The following is a 23,159-nucleotide window of genomic DNA, read 5'->3' as shown; positions in this document are numbered from 1 at the left end:
TTTGTGCTTCTTGAGACGGTAGTAACAGGTTGCCAGCCACTTAACAGGGGGGGAGCTCTGATCATAAAAGATCGATATTACCACCATTAGAATCATGTTAAAATTAAATACTAAATAGTTTGAAATAAAAACTATATCCAGCACCATCATAAAATATTGCACTCTTCAAATTTATACTTTTTTACATCAAATTGTTAAGCCTTTGTGGTTAAATGAAGGAGAGTGTGAACGGTTTGCAGCTACGTTCACCCCCTGTTGAATGTTTAGAATTTCAAAGCTGTAATTTGTATCTAAGTTGACCCTACCGGTTTTTGCTTCGTGGAATCACAAATCTCAGGCAATATAAGAAAGTGTACCGGAGTCAGTTTTGCGAGACGGACACTTAAATAGTTGTGTCGATTATTTCTTCAGCAGAGCAAATGAATCAGTTGTTTAGTTTTCTTTGAGAGAAGGTAAGACTGGTTACATTTTGAGACTTTTTTCTTTGATATTTCTTGTCTATGTTCTGTTTTGGTTATCGTTATCGATAATTGTTTCATATCAAAGGAAGTTATATCTGATAACGTAAAATATATTGAATCTGAAAAGTATTTATGTTTATCAATTCGTAGAATGTAACCTTGAGTTCATTATTGGTTATAGATTTATAAAGAGCTTGAAATATATTAGTGATGTATTAATTGAGTTTTCTCTCACACAAGATTAGACAAGAGAATCGTGACGACAACTCTTCTTTGTGAATTGACAAAGCAAATAAGATATATCTTTAAAAAGATAAAGCAAAGTGCCAAGTTAGTGAAATCCATAAATCAGGGATACTTTCCAGAAATGTGGATTTATCAAATTACATTAAACTATTAATTTTTATTCAATGAACTGTTATTATTTGCTATGAAATAGTGAGTTACAAAGTAAAAAAAATTACTTGAAGAATTTAGCTTCATTCAAACGGTTGTTTCAAGAGTTTACATTGAAATACAAAACTGAATTCAACATAGTTTTTCTTATATTAATATCTTTATTTCAATTCGCAGATCGATTCGCAAGATGGATCTTCTTCGGATTTTAGTCGCAACTTTGTGTCTCACGATATGTTTGGCATTTGAAGATGATAGCCTGATACCGTCTGATGGATTTCACGACATGCTGGGCCTAACACCATTCTGGCTCTTGGAACCTAACGCCAATGGCATGCGCCGGGGCTTGGAAGGTGAGTTTATCTAATTCTTTGAAACGTCTTTTATTAACACATAATATTTAACCCAATGAAGTTATTGAAATTGTGGTAGTTTCTCGAATTCGACAACAATGAAATCTGTTGCTGTTTCATCAGGCTCTTTTCTGGCTGCTTTTTTTGAAGACAAGTTGTTTGAACCTGTCAATATGAAAAAACTGTCAATAAGCCTTGTTTTATGCTGGTATACGCAAAGCCAATTTTTTTAATGTTATTTTACACCAGCATGTGTATAAGAGTGTCGTGATAGACGAAAGTTAGGAAGATGTATTATAAGATTCCATTTCTTAACCATGCTAGCTTGCATAATGTCTCAACGTACGGCAGAACCGTAGAGGTCACGCGAGAATGGGACGTTTTTTTAATTTTTGCCTATTTTTGCCTGTTTTTGCCTGTTTTTGAAACTCTCCAGCGTATAGCAGAATGGGGATGAATCTAAGATCCTCTTATTACGAAACAATTTCTTCTCACATAACCATTTGTAAATATTCAAAGAGAGAATTTAGCCAAGAAGTATATTTGAATTTAGTTATGATTTCTTGATCCCACTAGTATATTTTGAAAAATTTCATCTAAGCATTGTACATTAAATACAACTTTCTGTAACTTAGGCTTTCCTTTATTTCCCAAATTCAATTTGTGCAACAGTTATTTATTACTGAATTTGTAACCTGATAGATATTTGAAATTAAAATGAAAAAGAAATAGAATGATTCTCTTATAAAAAGTGAAAGTTATAAGCATAAGAAGAAATATAAGTTTTAAAGAGGGATAATCATTTTCATTTTCTACCTGGTGATTTGCACATATGCATCTGGTGATTAGGGTATTTTGCTCTTGACAGCATTGCACGCACTTATGGCCAAGCTCCTCAGAATATTTCTAACGCGCAGTTGAATCCCCTTAAGTCCAACCCGGGTGACCAAAGGCGGTGCCACGAGGAAAATGTGTCCTCCCGGATGATCGCCAAGTCGATTTTTTAATTTGTAGAAATCCGTTTAGAAAGTATGGGTGGGGGGGGGGGGGGTGTAAGGTGATAGACAATAAAAATCATTTGTTCATATTAGGAAATCTTTTTTCCACCTTTTTTCAAAAGCTTTCTATGATCTTTCTATAAACCTTCCTCGATTCAAAATTTTACTGTGTTAAGAAGCGTTGTTGTAACGGGGTTGACTTGTGGTCCCTTACATTGTCTTAGTTTAAACAGATATCCTACTTTTGAAAAGGGCATGGCCCCAAGAATTCTATCGTTTGTTCCTCTAGAGCGCCAGTTCTACCCATTTTCCGGGAGTTGGCGCCGCCTCTGCCGATGACTCGGACTATCACTAAGTCGGACTGATTTTCAATCCCTTTAAATGTTCCTATCTAATTCAGAACTAAAGTTGTACTCCGGATGAGTGAGACGTGGCTACGTCAGGCCATCTGTTTACCCATCTCTGAGGTTCTGCTTGACGAGGTTCAACTGCATAAAAATATTTTCTTCGTTTATAACGATTTTTAGATAACGTTATAAATAGTACCTACGACTGCTGAAGTCAAATTTGTTTGTTTGTTCTAGGGGCGAGCAAAAGAAACGCTTTACCCGACAGTTGGTCAAAAGTAACATCAGAATCGACTGGAAAGAAAGTCTATACCATTGCAGGGTTTTGCAATGTTGAAGTGAATGTGGATAGTGAAGGGGCTAAACTGACAGTCAAGGAAGCTGGTGGATGTACTGTGCCATCTTTGAATATCGTTTTTCCTAAGTTATTTCCTTCGGTCAATATTCACACATCAACTGAAAAATTTATTTTGCCGGAAAGTTTTAACGTTGAAGAAATTTTCATAAACAAACAGAAGTTTGCCAAGATCAAGGCAAAAGCAAAAGACACATGGTCAATTACCGAGAGGGAAATTCTCATCAGCAACGGAGAGTTGGAGCTCGGCTTTCATGCCGACAAGCCAGTTGCAGCCTTTAAGGACTGGAGTCTGCATGCTAAAGGTAAGCTTGCTCGTCAGACATGCCAGACTCTTTTCAAGGGTTTTATTTACTATAACACCTGCGTGGTTATACTCGGGCCAAGGCCTCTATTCACTCGTGTCTTCGAACCTGCACCTTTGCCAAAAAACAAGTTGGTGAGTGTGATAATTTGCTCTTTAGATCCACTACGGTTTGACTGGTTGATTGGTTCAACCAACTCAATATCATTGGCTGTGTTTTGTCATTTGCTATGCAAAAAAACGGAAATCAGTGATGCCCCTGTAATTTGGAACTAGCATTATTTCAGTATTTGTGAGTGATGCTATCTGGAACCCGTTCTCAAGCATGCATGTCCGTTATCTAAGCGAATGTTCCTAAAACAAAAATTAACTTCTAATAGCAAATACCTCCCAATGGAGGCCACTTCCCAATAGCGAATACCATCCAATAACAGATGCCTCCTAAATAACTGACACCTCCTAATAACGGACTCCATCTAATAACGGACACGTCCTAATGGAGGACACTGCCCAATAACAGACGCCTCCCAAATAACTGACACCTCCCCAATAAAGGAAATGTCTGTATTATGAACAACAAGTTTGTTTCAAAGGTATTCGTACTATCATGAAGCTTTAGCTATAGATTTTGATACCTAAAAATAGTCATTAAGGACCACTTGTCACTTCACACAGTTACTTGCTTGAGTAGGTATGACTTTAGATATTCCCTCTTCATTCCATTCAGGAGTAATCGGTATCTCTTCCCACTCAATGAACGTGCGTATTGATAAAGATCTAACAAAATCGACGATGAAGATGAAATGGAGCATCGCTAGTGTCGCAATGGCTGACCTGATGGGTTTGTTTGGTATCACGATGGATTTCTTCAAATTCAACGACATTGCCTTTGATAGCACAAAACTTGAAGGAATAACTTTTGCTGGGGCATCCATTGATGGTATTTTGAAACCTGATGAAACATACCAAATGGTTGCAAAAGCTAGCGTTTCCCATTCCAGAGCTTTTAAATCCGGAGACGTCTATTTGGTTTTAACACGAAACGCTGGCGAGGTTACCAAGGCTGCTCTTGCTATCGATATACGGGATGTGCACAACATCGGAGAAGCTTTAGAAAACCTCATCGATCAACATGACTTCATTAGTGATTTTGGACTACTGGGAAGGATTGAAAGAGACTGTATTATCATGCTGTCGAAGGAGGATATAGCGACGGCTGGTGAGAGCATCGATAATTTGCTCTCAGCCTTCATAACACCCACTGCTACTAAAATGATACCGAAAGGAGTCAACGTTAGAGTCAAAATACCTGTGAAAGGTTTGAGATTGTTATTCAATTAATTTTTTTATACACTTCTATCTGAATACTGTCATGATGAACAAAGTAGGTCCACCCAATCATGTTGCAGATATCATCCAAACACGCACCAGATATCACCCAATCATTTAGAGGACATCAAAGAACAAGGTAGCAAAAATCGCCTAGTACTGTAGCATATATCACCCTATTATGTTGCAGATATCGTTCAAACAGGTTGCAGATTTCACACAATCGCATAGCAAATATCGTACAATCACGTAGCAGATATCACCCAATAATGTTGCAGATATCACCTAATCATGCAACCCAATCAATTAGCAGATATCACCCAATGATGTTGCAGATATCACCTAATCATGCAACCCAATCAATTAGCATATATCACCCAATATCGTAGCTGATATCACCTAATCATGCAACCCAATCAATTAGCATATATCACCCAATATCGTAGCTGATATCACCTAATCATGCAACCCAATCAATTAGCATATATCACCCAATATCGTAGCTGATATCACCTAATCATGCAACCCAATCAATTAGCATATATCACCCAATATCGTAGCTGATATCACCTAATCATGCAACCCAATCAATTAGCATATATCACCCAATATCGTAGCTGATATCACCTAATCATGCAACCCAATCAATTAGCATATATCACCCAATATCGTAGCTGATATCACCTAATCATGCAACCCAATCAATTAGCATATATCACCCAATATCGTAGCTGATATCACCTTATAACTCAGCAGATGTAACTGAACGACATAGCAGATGTCACCTAATCATGTCACCCAATCACTTAACAGAAACCACACAAAAAATGTAGCTGATATCACCTTATAATCAAATATATCAATTGCAGATATTACTGAATATCACTTATTTCACGTAGATATTTCCTAATAGTAGCCTAATATATTAGCATATGTCACGCAATCATGTGAATTTGATTTTTTTTAGACAATATGAAGAAGAATTGCAGCGCGGCTGCTAAAATTGAAGGCGATATCCCAGACATTCTTCCTCTTACTATTTCAATAACAGCAGGTGGGCTAGGCTTCGATTTTCCAGAACAATTTAAGTCTGATCTACAGTCAATGCTGAAGTGCTTAGACCCACAAATCACTGCAGAATTACCGGTTCAAATTTTCAAAAGACCAGATGGACCTATCAACATCAAAGAAATCACCTTTGGTGGCAAGAACTACGCCAAAATAACCGTTACTGTCCATGGCCCGCATGAGTTCTTAGGGGGCAAAATTTCGATAGCAGATTTGGACTTGAGTGTTGAATGGAAAAAAGGCGAACCAATTACGTTGAACGCCGCAACGACTATAACTGTTGGAACAATTGCAGTTGCGCTAACCATTGAAAAGCAAGGGAGTGATTACATGCTTGCTGCATATATTGCAAGCTTAAAAGCGAACGAAATTGAAGCTCTTGTTGGTGAAACTGGATTTCTGAGATTTCTGAAGCTTCTTGGCTCATTAGAAAACTTTGGTATTTCTGATTTCAAACTTGTCAAAACATTTGGAGATGATGCAAGACTTAGGTATGATTTTCTCAAACGATATGATTCTGTCCAGAAACTCTTTCCACACCTAGAACTGAACGAACCTACAGCCTAAAAATCATGGATTATGATCCACATCTTTCAGAAGTCCAAAAAACAAGAATAATTTCTGTAGACATTAGATAAAAAACTTTGATATAAAGCTTCGGGCCTCAGATACTCATTTATGTACATATCTACTCTTTTTGTTCTCAGCTTGAAATTCTACAAGAAAGTACCTTTGTAAGAATAAATTGCCTGTGTTTCATTTCAAAGAGTTTAGGCTCGGTGTACCTGATCTGCTGCTTATCCTTAAATATTTTCTGTTATTCATGTAAAGATTTCTTTTAAGAGATAACGCAAATATTCCAGTGCGAGTCAAAATATTCAAAGCCGGAGCCATTGAGGGGCTGGAGATGCTGACCCCTAAATGATCCTCAAGCAATTTTTTTATCCCCGCCTCAAGGTATTGGATGGGTGTATCGTTCTTCTCTCGCTGCTTCGTTGAAAATTAATCAAAAGGGTAGAACATTAAGAAAAAAAATTTTTCACATATCTGTTGAAGGCTTCAATCAAAGGTATAACATCATCTACGCAACAAAGTTTTCCTTTACGAGTGGTTTGTTTCCTTTATGTATATTAGCAACAATTTTTTCTGAAACGCTTTTACCTAGAATGAATCTGTTGGTGGTTTGACTGACCTAGCCGAGTCTAGCTGTATTCTACGAATATTGAATTGAATTGAATTGAATTGTCAAGGAAGAATACATTGTTTTAATCAACGGCCTCGTCCGGGACATTTCACAAAATTCCTTGATATAAAAATTGTTTACCTCGGATGAGGATTTACCATCTAAACATTAGTCCGGCTACAAATTTGTATGCTGTTTTTGCAATATGCACTATATGACAATATGAAGTTCGAAAACTTAAAGGAATCGACGCCAGAATTCATTCTGGCTCTAATATTACACCACAGTGCTGAAAAATATTTTCTTTCACAGAATATCAGGCAAACCGATTCTTTGGGGCTGGGACGGAGCTTCAATCGAAGGGGTCATCTGGAAACGAAGCAGGGGGGAACCACAGATTGGAATGGCACTTGGTCTTGTTATTGAGGGAATACGGCTCGATAAATTGATAGAGAGAGTTGTCGGTAAAGGCTTCTTCAAGGCAGCTTGGTTTTCAGAGATGGTAGCAAGTATGTTCTGCTGTTTTTAAGTCTAAATATTTATACTAATTTGTGCTGTTTCATCCTCAAGATTTAGCATGGTCCATCAGAACAATTATGTTCTTCGAGGAGCAGGCTCATTGGGGCGAATACCCCAGACTTACAGTGGCATTAGGGTACACGCTGTGTATTGCTGTTTTAGGAAGCTTCAAATGTTTTCAAAGCCGATACATAATCTAGTACCACCATAGTCGTTTGAAAGCTCTTATTATATCTATAATTACTTTCGAAAACACTGTTTCTACAAGAACGTAAAAAGTTATGCAATAGATCCGCGAATGACTGATTGGAGCGTCTATGAAGTACGGTTCTAGGAAGCAGGCGTGAACAAGAGGGCTAGGTCCCCTATCACTACACCTCTGGTAGGAAGTCAATCGCAAGACTATTTTCTATTTTCTATTAACCTTGAACTGTTGCCTGGAGGTATGCACTTATTAACTTAGTTTACTGTATCTCTGATAGATGTTCTTGTTGTTTGCTGCATAGTATTCCTACACATTTTTGTTTCTTTTGTGCCTTGCTGTCATAAACACTCTACTCTGCCTAGATTTTTAGAGGGCGAAGGAGTTCCGTGTCTCTTCTTCTTTCAGAATTCAGCAGTAGTCAGCTTGATATGTAAGTAAGGTGTGTAAGCAATCAAAGCATCGTTTGAATTTCTCTACCCATTCTTTGTCCCCTTTAACGTCGTTTTTTCCTCTAGTTTTGATATGTAGCAACGCAGATGCTACAGTGGAACCAGAAGATAAGCCCGCGGAAGGGAAGAAAGCAAGCAACGACATTGGCAATGCTGACAAAGAAATTGGATCTACAAGTTCAGGCTCTTCAAAGAAACACAAGGCAGCTGCAAAGGCCAAAGGAAAGGCCGTGAAACATCGTGAGCGTAGACATGTTGACACAGGCATGCCTCTTAAGCCTATAAGGCGCTTCAACTACTACTCCCAGGTAAAGTCCAAATACCTATTTCTCATAGTTTTCATTTCGTTTTCGATTATACGCAGATCTATACGGAGTGGTGCAAATGAATTCTACAATAGAGTTATCAAGTGATGACGTCACAAAAATCTATTTTTAAAATTTCTGGAATTTTTTCCCATAACCTGAAAGAGCATCATAAAATACCTCTAAATCTGCAAAATCAAATAAAGGTATTATGAAATGGCTGAGAAATGACCAGATGAGCAAAAGCTCTGGCCCCATTTGACCTCTGTAGTTTGGTCTCAGTTCATAACTTTATGAACTGAGCAAAAATAACAGTAATCTGTTAGCAAACTTCAATTCTTCTGTTGGCCATAGCTCACCGGATTTTTGACAAATTTAACTGATTTTGCATATATTTGGGTTATTTTATGGTGCTCTTTCATGTTATGTGGTCAAAATTCGAAAATTCTAAAAATAGTTTTTTTGGTGACGTCACACTTGAGAACTCTATTGATTTCATATGAAAGGTTTCATTAAGTAGTTTTATAAATCTTCTCTCCTATGTAATTTGTCTTTCATTGTTCTTGTTTTGTTTCGTCAATGTAGTTTGTCCTTGTTTTTGTTTTAACATCCAAATTGTAAATGTCTTTAATTATTAGTAATCTGTAACATGTAATTTGCAACATTTAATGCAACCTTAATTTGAATCAAATATGTTTAATGTAATGGCCACAGGGTTGCTATGTATTTCCATGCTCCCTGTGGTATCGTCTTGTAGTTGTCTGTTTTGTAAAATTTTATGAGAATATAAAAAAAAAAAAAACTCTATTGAACGTAGCACTTGCTTTACTATAAATAAGTGGTTAAATTGTTTTATTTGCATTGGAGTGAGTTAAATATGAAATCTGTTCCAATACCTGAACCCCCACCTCCATTTCAATGACTTTAGATTACTTCAAACAGGATATGACTTTCAATGCCAAATCTAGCCGACCTTTCTTTCAGAATTTCTTATAAGTGTTATCAAGCAATAGATTTCTTCTTTTTGTTGCTTAAAGTGTCTCTTGTTTCTTGTTAAAAAGCCGGGTTTAGCAATTAATAGTATTCATCTTGAAATGTACTTACGCTACAATCTTACAATACTGTAATAATTCCACAATCTTATCCAGGGCCTCCGACGAAGGGGGAACTGGGGGGCCATAGCCCCCTCACTTTTTTGCAAAACAATAGAGCTTTTTTTAAAAAAATTTTGTTATGATTGTTACACTTGCTCTTGGCCCCCTCGCTTTCCAACCTGCGTCGGAGCCCATGTTATCATCATAATTTCCCAATCTTCTCTAGAAATCAAAGCTAGAATATAAATGGGTTTCTACTCGGTATTCGCAAGAAGGTGGTCAGCCTCCCTGAGCCCCCTATCTATAGACCCATTCCCCTACTGCGTATGTTGTAAGGCTTGCTGCTTCGTAAAGTGGAAGCTTTCCAAGACTTTTAACTTTGACATCATCAGTGATTTGTTCATATACGCGTTTCTCTGACTTGTTATTAATTCATTTTGCAGACACTCCTGAAACGCTCTAGAAGAGCGGCGAAACAGCAAAATCGTGAGGGCAATCGCAGATCTCGAACCAGAGGAGGATCAGATACAGGACGAACTGGAAGCACCGGAAGCACCGGAACCACCGGAAGCACCGGAAGCACCGGAAGCACCGGAACTACCGGAAGCACCGGAAGCACCGGAAGCACCGGAACTACCGGAAGCACAGGCCAAGGGGATCAAGAGGAAGATGAAGAGGGTGGCGGTGACGATGACGATGAAGAGAAAACAGAGGAGGGTTTCAGATTACCTTTCCTAAGCTCTCAAGAAATTAACCAAGGTGAATTGCCATTTGAAACGCATTGTCTGCCTTTACGCAGGAGACGGCCCTTAGAAATGATTGCTTTAACATGAGATTTTTCTCAAACCGTGAACAAAATATTTCTTATTCTTTATCGTGCTTAAAGCATTAAGACACGGGAAAGGCCTATGAAAAGAAAAATAAATGATAGGTTGAAAATTGTCTTTAGTATTTCTCATATTTTGTAGGTATTACAAATTAAACTTGGAGAAAACTTAAAAACATTGATGAAACTTAGCAATAGCAATTTAGCAATCACGACAAAGTTTGTTTGGGTGTAACAAGAGAATTGCAGTTTTTTCCCTTTAATTTTATATGCGCCCATATTTGCCACTTTTCCTGCCTGTTAAATTTTTAAATCCTACAATAGACCTTTGTACATGAAGAAATTTTTCCAATACATGCAAATTATTTCCAAAGTATTTGAAACGCATCTCGTCTTTCGTCATAGAAATAGTAAGGGTTCACACAATATTTCTGTTGATATTTCTAACATGGTGGTTCTGCTTTTTAGGTTCTGCGTTATTTTTAAACATGGTGGTTCTGCATTTTAGGTGTAACATTTGTTGGTATTTTCAACATACCACAAGACACAGGCTGCAAAGGCGACGCTTTATGTATGTGGCTTGGAGAGAAAGTCGGACGTGATGCAACCATTGAAATAGCTGGTAGAATCCACGACGGTGGTTTTGACTTTAAGGCTAGTTTTGCAGGAACTATACCGCTCATTGAAGGAAAACTGAATATGCAATCAATTTCGTTGGAAATCTCCTTCAGTGGTTTAGATTCCTCTGTCAAGTTAGAATGTGGAATGTACTGGGCCGATCCAGATATCTTAGGAACAAGTCAGCTCCAGTTTACAGGTAAGCCAGCGAGATCTCTATTGTTTTTAGATATTCTGCTAACCTTGCTCAATTTCTGAGAGTGAGTTCTTTAGCCTCTTTCTTACCTTACCCTAACATTCATATGCTTTCTTCTTTTTTCATAATCTCCACATTGTTTTAAACATTACTTCTGTAGCCTCGATCTTCTTTGTCTGAGAATCAATCTGCCTCGTACTTATTTTGCGCGAAGGTTCTTCTTTTGTCGCCTCAAAATAAATTTGACTCGGAAGTCAACGACCGATTTATTACTCGCCAGATTTCCATTTGAACCCGTCCCCGTTTCTTACGCTACTAGCACACTGATCTACTAACATTTTAAAATTAGTTTACTAACACTTCTTGGTCAAAACTAATATTTTAAGGACTGACAGTTATCGAAGATGCTGGATTTAGCGATATGTCTGAAGCTCATGTTCGAAGACCAATCTACAAAAATCTTAATTATTTTGCTCTGATTTAACTCTCATCTAGAGATAACTAGAGCCGTAGATCTCTCTATGCGTATAAAACCTATTCGTACTTACAATAGATTTCAAATGAATTGGAATCTGTTAATTTCATGGTTTTCTTGTATTTTGATAGATTCCGACCAAATACCAATCTGATCTGTCTGGTCCCAAGGTCCCCCGAAGATCCTGCATTTTCAAATATCAATGGCAGCCCTTCCACTAGCCCGGGTTAAAACAAAAACGGGTTAAAAGTTATCCGTTTCTGCGTCGTGTTCCCACTAACCCATTTGAAAAACGGATAAGTTTGAAAACGGGTCTCAGAGTGGGTCAGTTTTAACCCGGATTACTTCTGACCCACTTGCAACAACAGCAACGTTTAGGAATTGAGATGGCGCCAAAAATAAAAAAACAAAATCCTCGACATCGATGTTGCTTCCATTGGCCTACAACGATGAAAGTTGAAGGATTATTGATGCAAATACTGATTTCTCTTACAACTTTTCACCCTGAATACATTTTAACCCGGCATAATGGGAACGATCAAAAACGGATTAAAAACGGGTCGAAGAAAATGCCGTTTCCATTGACTCACTTAAAAAACGGATAACTTTTAACCCGGGCTAGTGGAAAGGCTGCCTATGCTTTTACCATTGTAGAAAATCATTTTCAATCCCAAGAAAAATACATTCTTGCTGTATGTTTATAAAACTACATGCTTCAAGCAGATTATCGTTCTTTTTCAGGAGCAATTGAAGTAAGTCTTACAGGAAAACTGAACCTCGAGTTTAACATGCTTGACATATGGAGAAAGCCTTTCGACTTTCAGTATCTTGCGTTTGGAAATCTTCATCTTGCGATTGGAATTTCAGTTGGTGTTCCATTACCATCCTTTGGTATGTATATGGCATCTATTTTAAACTTTTTGGAACACCTTGAAGTATTTTTATTTCAGGTGCATTAAGACCCAAAGCAGCATAGGAATGTTTAATGACCTCGCCTGCAATACCATTTGGATTGATATCCTAGGTTCCCTACCAAGTCTGAAGGGGTCTGGGGCTGATGACGTAAGAGAGAATTCGTTAAAGGAAAAACAAGTCTAGTGCATAATGATGTTTGATGTTTCTTTTTAGCATCTTAAAAGGAGACCAATAGAAGGCTCTTTAATCTTAACCTAAAGTAATTGATAAATTTTTCAAACCAAAAAACTGTTAAACAATGCAAGACCTCAAGTCTGCTTTAAACGGTCAAAGTTTGCCACAGTCAGGCTTGTATCTTTATTAGATTAAAACCTAAATTTTTCAAGAAATTAATCCTGTTGATTCGCAATGTAGCTATGACTAGATAGTTTTTTAGCTATGGTCATAGAATTTTTACTCGTACTAATGAGAGTGTCACTAAACCTGCTGTTCCCTGTTCGTTATTTAGCATTACTCAAAAGAAGGAGCACATATAAAAGCATGTGTCCCTTTTTCAGTCTGGTTACAGATGAAAGTGCTGTATTGACTGATTTGTGTGCGATTACTCAACCTTATGTCTTTAGTGTGAAGTTCAAAGTTAAATCAAAGTATCTCTTTTATAATTTTCTTTCACTTGCCTTTCATTTGCTTTGCATTTAGAATTTGGAGGAGAAGTTTGGATCGGAAACATAAGGGATGGGACGAATGACCATGCTATCAAAGTTTCTGCATATTTCGGTATCGATCCAAACAGACCAACTGATAACTACATCTATGCATCTCTTAGTTCCTTTACATTGGAAAGCTTTTTGAAAGCTTTTGAGCTTGGGTCACCAACAATGCCAAAATTCGTCGCTGAGAGCGGATTTCCAGATGGGTTGACTGTCGCCTACAGTTCGAGAGGTAAGGCTGATTTTACCATTCTTTTTTGGAGCTCCTTGCATTTTTCTGCTTAAAACAGTTGGAACGCACTAAATAGTGATAAGATAGTGATAAACTTTTATTTCACTTTTGTAATTGCTTCTTCTATCTTTTCCTCTTTGCTATTAAGATGAGAGACACATTTGTCTCTCTGAGTATTTCTATTTACAAGGAGTAAGGATCTTCTGACCAATTAACTGCATGTTTATGATGGATACTATTTGCACTCGCTATTTTGACCTGTCCTATAGATGCTCGAGAGTCCACCTGTCCCTTTGCAGGGTAGATTTATGATCTATTTACTTGGAATGCAAGGAGCAACTTTTTCAAAAGTTAGAGTAGTTTGTAGTTTAAGTAGAAGTTTAATACCTTTAAACACAGGCTCTTGAGATACGTAGAGGTCTAATACTTACAATGTATAAACAAAATTCTTTGTTGAGTTGCAATAGTTATTTTAAAGTCTTGGATGCTTTTTAAAGACGGGTTTCCACTTTATTCGCGCTGGTCGCGCGACTGAGCGAATGCACATTGGGGCATGCGCAAATTAAACTTCCTCATTCGCTGCGAATGCGCGACCATTCGCTTAGTAGTTCAACTCATTTGAACTACTGGGCGACTGCTCGCGTTCGCCGATTCGCTGATTTATTGATTCGATTTCGCTAAGTCGCGCGACCAGAGCGAATCAAGTGGAAACCGGCCTTAAGATCTGCAAAATCCTTGCTTCCTAAGGACATGCGAGTAACAAGACAATCAATAACTATGTTTCTGCAGCTGGCTGTAAGGATGCTTTTCAAATATCCCTTCCCCCTCTCTAAACCAAACCAAAACAGGTCAATAGTGCTGTTGGCCAAAGTGAAATTAATTGAACTATCTGGGATGAATGGCTCACTTGATGACGTCATTAACCTCTTGTAGCAACTTAAGTTAAACCCCAGGATGCTTCAGACAACTCGATAAACCCTGTTTTCATTTGAATTTGACTATCCACTTTAAAAAACATCAAAATATTAGTTTATTTATTTAAAACAAAACGGAAGACTTCATTGCGCTCTGCAACGGCCTCTTTTAGCACAGGGCCCTGGGCGATCTGTCTCATTGTCCCTTTTCCCATGCCCCTCGCTCCTTGTCCCATGCTCCAGATACAGTACCTAAAAAACATTGATCTTATCTCAAAGGGAAAGAAATTGAAGCCTTGGATATCGTTATTCAGCCTGGACTATACCTGAAAGGTACTATAAATTTCCTTGGACTCAAACTTTCTGCGGAGATAGCTGTCAACCCCCCAGAAAGACTATTTGTTGACATAGAAATGTCACCAATCGATTGGGCTGGAGGACTTATTGTTTTACGAAGAAGCAGAGACGACACCAAGAATGGTCCGAAGGCGCTCATCAACATAACACCTTCCTCACTGACTGTTCTGATCAGAGGATATATATCTTTATTTGGAATACAAAGCATGGCCGATATTGATATATCAGACACGGCCTTCAAGGTCCAGTTGGAAGGAAATTTCTGGGGTGTGCTTCAAGGAAAACTACTTTTGGACGCTGCCTGGGGCAATTTAGCGGCTTTGAACTTCAAAGTAAGTTCGTTTTTCCTCTGTATTGGTGATTGACAGTAAGTATTGATGATTGACAGTAAGTATTGATGATTGACAATAAGTATTGATGATTGACAGTAAGTATTTATGATTGACAGTAAGTATTGATGATTGACAGTAAGTATTGATGATTGACAGTAAGTATTGATGATTGACATAATCTAGTTTGTTAGTTACTATATTGGATCTGAAGTGTACTGCGCTCATAGTCAGAGGATGGTGCTAAAGCACTGGCAAAACGACTAAACATTTCACTAAACATTTCACTCAACATTTGTTTAGTGAAGTTGAGCGAAGTTTAGCAAGGGTGGCAAAACGTGACTAAACTTTTGGAACAATGTTTCTCACCTATCAGTACTTCATGTTAAATGTCGTGAAATTTTTTATTTTAAAAGAAAAGGGAACATCAAATGCCTAAAATATGAGTAAATTTCGGCAATATCTTTTCTGACGGAAAATTTCAGAAGTTTATAAACGAATTTTCCGAAGTTAAAAAAGTATTAAAAACACAGCAAATTGCACCTTATGAGGACCAAATTGCACTTAAATCTATACTTCCTTGATACAACAGCAAAAGTCACAAGCGTTCGAAGGAGTCTTCATTAAAAAAATTGCCATTCTCTCAACGAGAACTATGCCTCCTATTTCTAAAGCTGTCTAAATCATCTTACGATTGCCGCAAAGTTAATCGTAGCAGATGAGAAGGTATCTTGCCCACCTTGCAACCTTCAGTAAAGTAAATATTGGGCGAAATAGAAAAGCAACCGCCTCTATTACGGACGCCCCACGGAGCATTGAGAAAAGTGGCTGGTCTAAACAAAGTGGGGGAGGGCTAAAACAGAATAGAAAAAGAGTTGACTGGTGATTCATTGGCGAATTTTTCGCAATTGTGGCAAGAAGTGGGGAGCTAAAGCCCCCCAGCCCCCCGCTCCGTTGTGCCTGATAAAAAAGTGATAAACAAAGCGAAGATAACGATATATGTATGACAGAATACGATATATATTTATTATAAAGGATGATGGAGACTGTTTTTAATGCTAAATGAATTAAATTTAAAGATTTAACGTTGCAGCCAGTTTTTACAACACGTTCCCTTTATATGCTTAAAAGATTTTGAGCCAGACATTTTATCATCAAGTAGTGAAAATTTTGATTTGGTTTCTCTATAGTGCAAAATCTCGGACGCTCCTACTGTCCGAAATTTTTGGCATTTCGTGTAATTATTTTTTCTAAGCAGCAAGAATATATATCGTACCCTCTGACCACATCTGAATTTTGAGTGTGAATGTTTCTGCTACGATGATATAAACGAAAGTCACTGGCTGTATAAAAAAGGGGACTAAATCTTTGAGTAAGAGTAAGAATGTGTTTCTTATATTTGGTCAATTAATTTCGTTTTACTGTATTTAGAAGATTTACTCTTCAAAGTAGTTCATCGTTGGAGAAGTTTATCTATGAGAATTACTTATAAACTCATAATATTGATTTAACTATAGGTTTATTAAATGGTACAATAGTATTATTGTTATTATCCAAGGCTACGAAGAGCCAGAAATTTCCTTACAATTTGTCCTTAAATGTTTGATATCCTATAACATTGGATATCCTCTCAAATTTGAGTTTAATCATTTCAATTGTTTTCTTCTTTTTAGTTCGAGCTACAGGTGAAGATCGATCTTCATTTAAAAGAGTTTGCTCAAACATGCAAGGCATATATAAAAAAAGCTGCGGATTATGCTGATCAAAAACTGAGGTACGCCCAAGAAAGGGTCCAACAAGCCCAAGACTCTTTGTCTCACGCTCAAAGTAAAATGGATGGTTGGAGGAGGTCAATTGACGACTATAAAGCAAGACTTAAAAGGAGGTCTGACGAAATCGAGGAAGAAAAGAAGAAGTTTGCAACGGATTGTAAAGCTGAATGTGGCGAAGGTATATCTTCTTACATCGGGTGTTTGTTAATACAGTCAACATCACCTTATCTTCCTCACAACTATCCCTGTCCAGGCCAATCTTTGATAAACTGTAGTTTCATTAATCCAAAAAATTTAGCTTACCCTCGAAAATTGTGAAACAAAAAAGTTTCGGTTCTCGAACATTGGCTATATTATACCACATTACAAAAGTAAATCAACCTTTTATTCAAGTTGGAAATTTTGATCTGGATTGATTAGCGAACTTTTTATAAAAATGACCTTTATCGTATTCAATAAGGATGTCATAAAACAGAAGATTAAGTTGTTTTAAACATTTCTTGGCATGCAATCTTTGCAAAAATCTTGAAACAAGCTTATAACACAAATCCTCTTTTTATAAGTCTGTGTTCCATTCTTGGACTGGGAACCTGAATGTTTCAAAATATTTCATTGGTGGGTTGGTTGTCCGAAGTGGAATCCCTGTAAATGGAAGGTGGCTAATGTCATCTGCATTGCTGGCTGTGAAATCAGGAAATTTGGAAACAAATTTGTTGCTTGGGCTGAACAGACTGGTATCAAGGTATCGCTTTAATTTCTTGATTGTGTGAAAAGCTCATATAGCGTTATACTGAAGAACTATTTGTACGAAGATTCTGAAACTATAGATACAGGGGCGTAGCTAGCGAGGGTGTCTGGGGTGTGACCCCCCCCCTTATTCGTCATAAGTTGGTCGATAAATCTTCAATTGGCCTTGAAATCCTTAATTTAGAAGTAAAATTACTATTATAGGTGAAATAATACCTAAATTTTTCTTCATAATGTCTTCGTCGGCAAATGCTGCCCTGTAATACCACCAAATGCTTTTTCTTACTACTAGAATTTCGAGTTATCAATGTGGCCTTAGTAATTAAATATGTAGAGAAAGAATAGAAAAATTATTAGGCAGTTGAGATATCAGGCTTTTGCTGTAGTAGTGACGTCAGCATTTCAATTTCAAAACAGTATCAAAAAGCACAAGTAGCACAGAACAGTGGCTTTAATACATCATAGTAAGTTATTAGTTATGCGAAGCAGGTGTAATTAAGTACGTGTTATGTGAAGCAAATGTAAGAAGTTAAGTGTAATCAACAGCTTCAGAACACCAAGCAAGGATTTAACATTAAGGTCGATATTTTTTTGCAAAGACATCTATTCCACAAAACGTTAATGAGAAAGCGTCTAATCATTCTGCGACCCAGAATCAGTGTGATATAGTTTAAGAGATCACTGCAAACTAAGCCAACTATTTCCCTTTCCTCCATAATTTTTTTTATAATTATTTTCAAAAGTAGAATTGCAAAAAATAGATCCCTTTTTTCACAAACCTATATACATAACCGTTTTCCGTTATTTTAGTTCCGAAAATTAAGCATCACTTTTTCAGCCAAACTAGAAATATTGGAAATTTACAGATATTCAAGATAGTCCAACAAAATGACATAAAAGGCTTAGCTCGTCTTGATTATGGCCCAAATTTCAAGCAAAATCTCAATATAAGGATAGTGTGAGTACAGGTTGTAGAAGAAATTGCTTATTTTTATACAAGCATTATTTTTATGATAAAGTATGCATTGTTTTTCAGATAATGATGGGACTCAGTGAAATTGGAAAAGGACTTATCAAAGTTGGCCAAGGATTTGTTTCATTGGCAGAAGGTCTTGTCGCATTTGCCCAAAAATTTTTGGAAAATATTCGACAAATTGTTGCAGTAGGTGCTCAGATACTTAATGCAGGTATCAATTGGATGGGGGAAAATCTTTTCAAGTTAGATGAACTGAAGATTTCGGCCAGTCTTGATAACGATTTTAATGCATGTGCTGGTATAACGCTCAAATGCATGATTCTTGGCTTCGAAATTGACTATGAAGGTATAAGTATTCTTCTGCATTTACTTAAACTTAAAGCCATGTTGGGTGCCACCTTTATATCACTTTTCTGCCAATCAGAGTCTTAGAATGACAGCTTACCCATATTATTTTAATAATAACTTGGTCCACATATGCTTCTACCATGAAAACAGTCTATTTCATCTTTTGACTCTTGTTTTCCACTTGTTTTGGCCCAAATGTGCTGGCAAAAATCATTCCATATAAAGAAGCAGAGAACTATCCCACATTTGATCCGTTTCTATTTTGTTTCATTCTTTTGAAAACTTATCCAGGAAAATATATTCAGTTTCATTTAGTAATAAAAAGGCTGCTTTACAGTTTGTCCTGCTAAACACGTATCTTAATTAAAATATAAACTCTTTTAAGAAAAAAAGAATCTCTAGATTTGAAAAGAAAAAAATAAAACTGACCAACTGTAGTTTTGGTGTATGATTTTCGTCCTGATACATTATCAAGATTTTTCAAAAAGGTCCTTAAGCTTCTTTTTAAAAAAAATTGCCACTCATGGGCTATTTTGATGTCGGGCTCCATTGGTTTCAAACAGTTACTCCGCGACATCAAAGACATCACTGGAAATCAAGAATGAAAACCTAAGTCACCAGAAGTAGCAGGAATGTAATTCTTGGTAGAATAAAACTTTGCCTTACCGCAGTGTATTTTAGGGGAAAGGAGTCGCTTCTTAACTATTTATTTTTCATTGATAGTTTCTACTATAAGAATTTGTAAATTAATGGAAGGTCATGGGAGCAAATCTAGCAAGTTGCTATTTTTATTGCATCCTTCATTATAATGCAAATTGTTGGTATTTATTATTTGATAAATTAGCAAACTGAACATGTTCCATATGTAGGAATTCTTGTTGTCTGGGTTTCGGTTGTTTTACGTCTAACCTCCTCCAACTATTTTTCCCAGGGGAGGCTTGTATCAATTTGGCTTTCTGGGACCGTGTTGCTGAGGACACTGCAGAGAAAAAGTATCCAGGTTTGAAAAAGATGAACCAAGAAATACCAAAAATCGAGGCTCAAGAAGAAGAGTTGAAAAAAGACGAGAATGAACTGAAAAAAGAGGAGACCAAGATCGAAGAAGATGTTAAAAAAGAGACAGCTGACAGTCGAAGACGCCGCAAGAGAGACTACATCCCAAATGCAGACGAGGCCTATTACTGGAAACTAGCCACAGAGAGGCTGCCACCCGTTGTCACCAGAGGCGCAGCGACAGTAGAGGCATTCAAAAGTTCTGCACCATGGGTTTTGATACAAGATTTTGATGCAAAGAATTTCGACCATGCTCCCCATCAGGATGAAGGCGTACCAGCAGAGAAAAGGACATTGGACGAAGGCTGGTTTTTTATTAGATGTCTTTAGGTCTCCTCTTATTCGATCTTTCTTTTAACAAAAAGCTAGATGGTGAATACCAGCTATCTAGCTGTAGCAATTTTTCTAGGGGTCTTGCCTGAGAGCGTTCCCTGACCTAGGTGACCTGTGATTAATTAATGCAGCCAAAAAACTCCTCAACGTGTATGACACGAGGTTGATCGGATTATCCTGACCGGATTCTCAGCTTCGCCGACTAACTCTTACCTTTGCCCAATTTGTGCCAACAAAGCCAGTTTTTCGGGCACCCTATAACCCCATGGACAAAGATTTTCCCGAAAAGGCAAGAATTTTCCTTATTCGATCTCAGAATCGACGACGACAATTGTCATGTGATAATGAACAAAATTCTATATGCAAATTACTAGCATTCCTAAATAGATTTCAATCACATTCCTACAATAATCAATTGAAAAGGGAACCTCGTACCTTTACCTTCATTCAGGCCATTCCCCGATGCCCGATGCCTTTCATTCAGCATTTTAGGAAGGCCTTAATACTAAAATTACTAATGAAAAAATATGCGATAAACACCGCATTTAAAGCTCCGTTAATTTGTTACGAAATTTCTTTTAGATTGGGAAAAGCATGCATCGTCACCTTGCATTCAGTTGAAGAAGGTCATGAATAAATACTCAGACATCGCTGAAGGCCTCGCAGCAACAGCCAGCTCTTTGAAACAAGCAGGAGGCGGCTATCGAGCAACAAAGAGATCTTTGCAACTCCAAGTGCAAAACCTTGGAAACAAGGTTCGCGAAACTGGTATGATCATATCCCTGAATATTATATTGTGATTGATATATATTTCCTCCCTTTTGCTTTTTGTTGAATCTTAACAAGCAATCCATTGACGTAGAAATCATTTTTAAGTTGGAGTGGCACAGGTATGAAGGCAAACTTTATCCAAGAAGAGAATTAGAGAACACGGTGCTCCCCGGATTGGGATGTCCCGAAGAGAACACCCATACATCATTTATACTTGTGAATATTTCAATGTTCGTTTGCTAATGTTTCAAAAGAAATCTGCACAGCATTTGCTCCCTGTATTGATTACACCCAGAAACACTTGCAATCTGGGATGAACCAATCAAATAAGCTGAATCGTTATATCCTAAGTCAAAAACTTCCTCTCCTGTCAATCATTTCAGGTAAGAATCTTTGACAGGTCACTGATCTATACACCTTGTAAATATAATGGGCGAGATGACAGAATTGTTCTTTGATTTTGTATAGAGATGGCTCATAATATGACACACGAAGAGCGTGAAGATCTTTACCACTGGTACAATGAAGCACAGGAAGGTATTTGTTTTCTTGAATATTTAAGCAGTTATTTTGTAATTTAATGGAGCATCTTGGAAAAAATCCTATCCTTGCTTAGCTGTAGCCGCAAAATCGAAAGAAACCCTGATTTATCGTAGTAAACCCTAGAAAACCGTATTAAACAAATGTAAACCGTAGTAAACATAATAAATTACTAAAGAAATGAATAGTGAATATCTTGTAAAACTTGACTGTATCTTAAATATTTGTATGAATGCTTACCACTAACAACCGAAAGCCCCTCAGTTTCTAAAGTAAGGCACAAAAGTTAGTTTGTGCTCGTGCTAAACTTATTGGTAATTTGTGTCCGAAAGAGATGCGCTAGATACTTGCCAAAAAATATCTATTGGAATTCAAAAGAGGTTATATGAAAAATATTGGTTTTCATTGGCTATATATTAGGCTTCAAATTTTTCAATTTTGCTTTCTCAAAAAGTTTGAATGTTTTGCTACCAAGAACATATTTGCTTCCTAAAGGTTTGGATAAATGGGAAGCCAAGGCCGAGAGGATAATGTCTGACCAGCAAAACATTGCCTTGCCAGTATATAGAAGCCAGATTAATCATATCTTGCAAAAAGAGAAGAACACTGACTTCAACGGTTATGTGAACGAGCTCCATGCCATTGGTGAAGCAGCTTACAAGAGATCTAACATCCCCAAGCAGTACCTCAATGAAGCCGTAAATGAGCTGAAAGGAATCAAGAGGGTTTGTAGAGAAACTTCTTCATATATATCATTTGTACTGGCATGAGTCAACACTACAAACAGACATCACCAAATATAGACGCCTATTTTGTTGTCTTTTTGCTTGTAATGGCCACAAGTACATAACAAAATAAAAGCTTTGGCTGTATGTCACATGCTCCCCTGAAATAGAGAAACTTTTACTCACTGCCATTAAGTCTTAAATGTATCATCCAGTCATATTTTTCATAAAAGGGGCTTCAAAAGCAAAATTTTTGCGAAGAAAAAAACCCCAACTGCCTTTAAATTCTCCTCAATATAAAGTAACAACGAAATCGTAAAAGATGCTGGTGACAATTGGTGGCTTAATTTTCGTAGTTGACGTAACTTGAGTCATTTGCTTCTCTCTGTCAATTTGTTATGGCAGTCCTTGCAGCACTAAGAAAAATCATCATTTGCATGAAGTATAGAGAGGCTCAACTGCATCTGGTAGCATTAGTGTAATTTTTGCTCAAATTATAAAACTTTTCATGAAGATGCCTAGACTCATTTAGACGATAGAATGTCAATTCTATTATTCTGAAAATATAGAAGTCCAAAAGCATTCAAAAGCCAAATACACAATAATTTTTCTTACAGCCTTATATATTCCTACTTATGCCTATATTTTCAACTAATAGGCAGAACTTTTTCTTCCTTCAGGATCTTATCTCTTTGGTGAACAGCAACGAAAATGACCCTGTCATTTTCCATGACAACGTGAGACAGCTTAAGGCGAATGTAATGGGTGTCAAGCGATCCCTTGGAAATTGCCAGTAGGAAAACCAACAGTAGCAAGTGGAGGAACATGGGAAAAACTATTTTCAAAAGAATTTAAACCCAAAGTGGGTGAAAAATATGTTAATTGCGTTATAAGCAACAATTACAAATTCTGTCATTTATTGACTAGTTTTTGCATTCAAGAACAAGAAAATATTG

At 37.2% G+C, this 23,159-nt stretch overlaps 1 protein-coding gene across 1 annotated transcript; it reads left to right on the top strand.

The window, feature by feature from the left end:
• The first annotated feature begins 324 nt into the window (after positions 1-324).
• LOC135696653 (uncharacterized) lies at positions 325-23,159 on the top strand. The gene is made up of 20 exons (XM_065216121.2): positions 325-452; positions 1,035-1,210; positions 2,793-3,215; positions 3,942-4,532; positions 5,511-6,102; positions 7,107-7,303; positions 8,034-8,275; positions 9,810-10,125; positions 10,701-11,009; positions 12,223-12,372; positions 13,096-13,338; positions 14,532-14,941; positions 16,612-16,888; positions 17,274-17,452; positions 18,494-18,779; positions 19,713-20,138; positions 20,750-20,935; positions 21,407-21,475; positions 21,974-22,203; positions 22,884-23,159. Exons 2-20 carry the CDS (start codon positions 1,048-1,050, stop codon positions 22,998-23,000), a joined length of 5,406 nt encoding a protein of 1,801 aa, XP_065072193.2. The 5' UTR covers positions 325-452; positions 1,035-1,047; the 3' UTR covers positions 23,001-23,159.

Source organism: Rhopilema esculentum, chromosome 18 (assembly GCF_057945365.1).
Source record: "Rhopilema esculentum isolate cy_ngs chromosome 18, ASM5794536v1, whole genome shotgun sequence".
In the NCBI taxonomy this organism is placed as follows: Eukaryota; Metazoa; Cnidaria; class Scyphozoa; order Rhizostomeae; family Rhizostomatidae; genus Rhopilema; species Rhopilema esculentum.
This window is presented reverse-complemented; position numbering and strand designations above follow the sequence as displayed.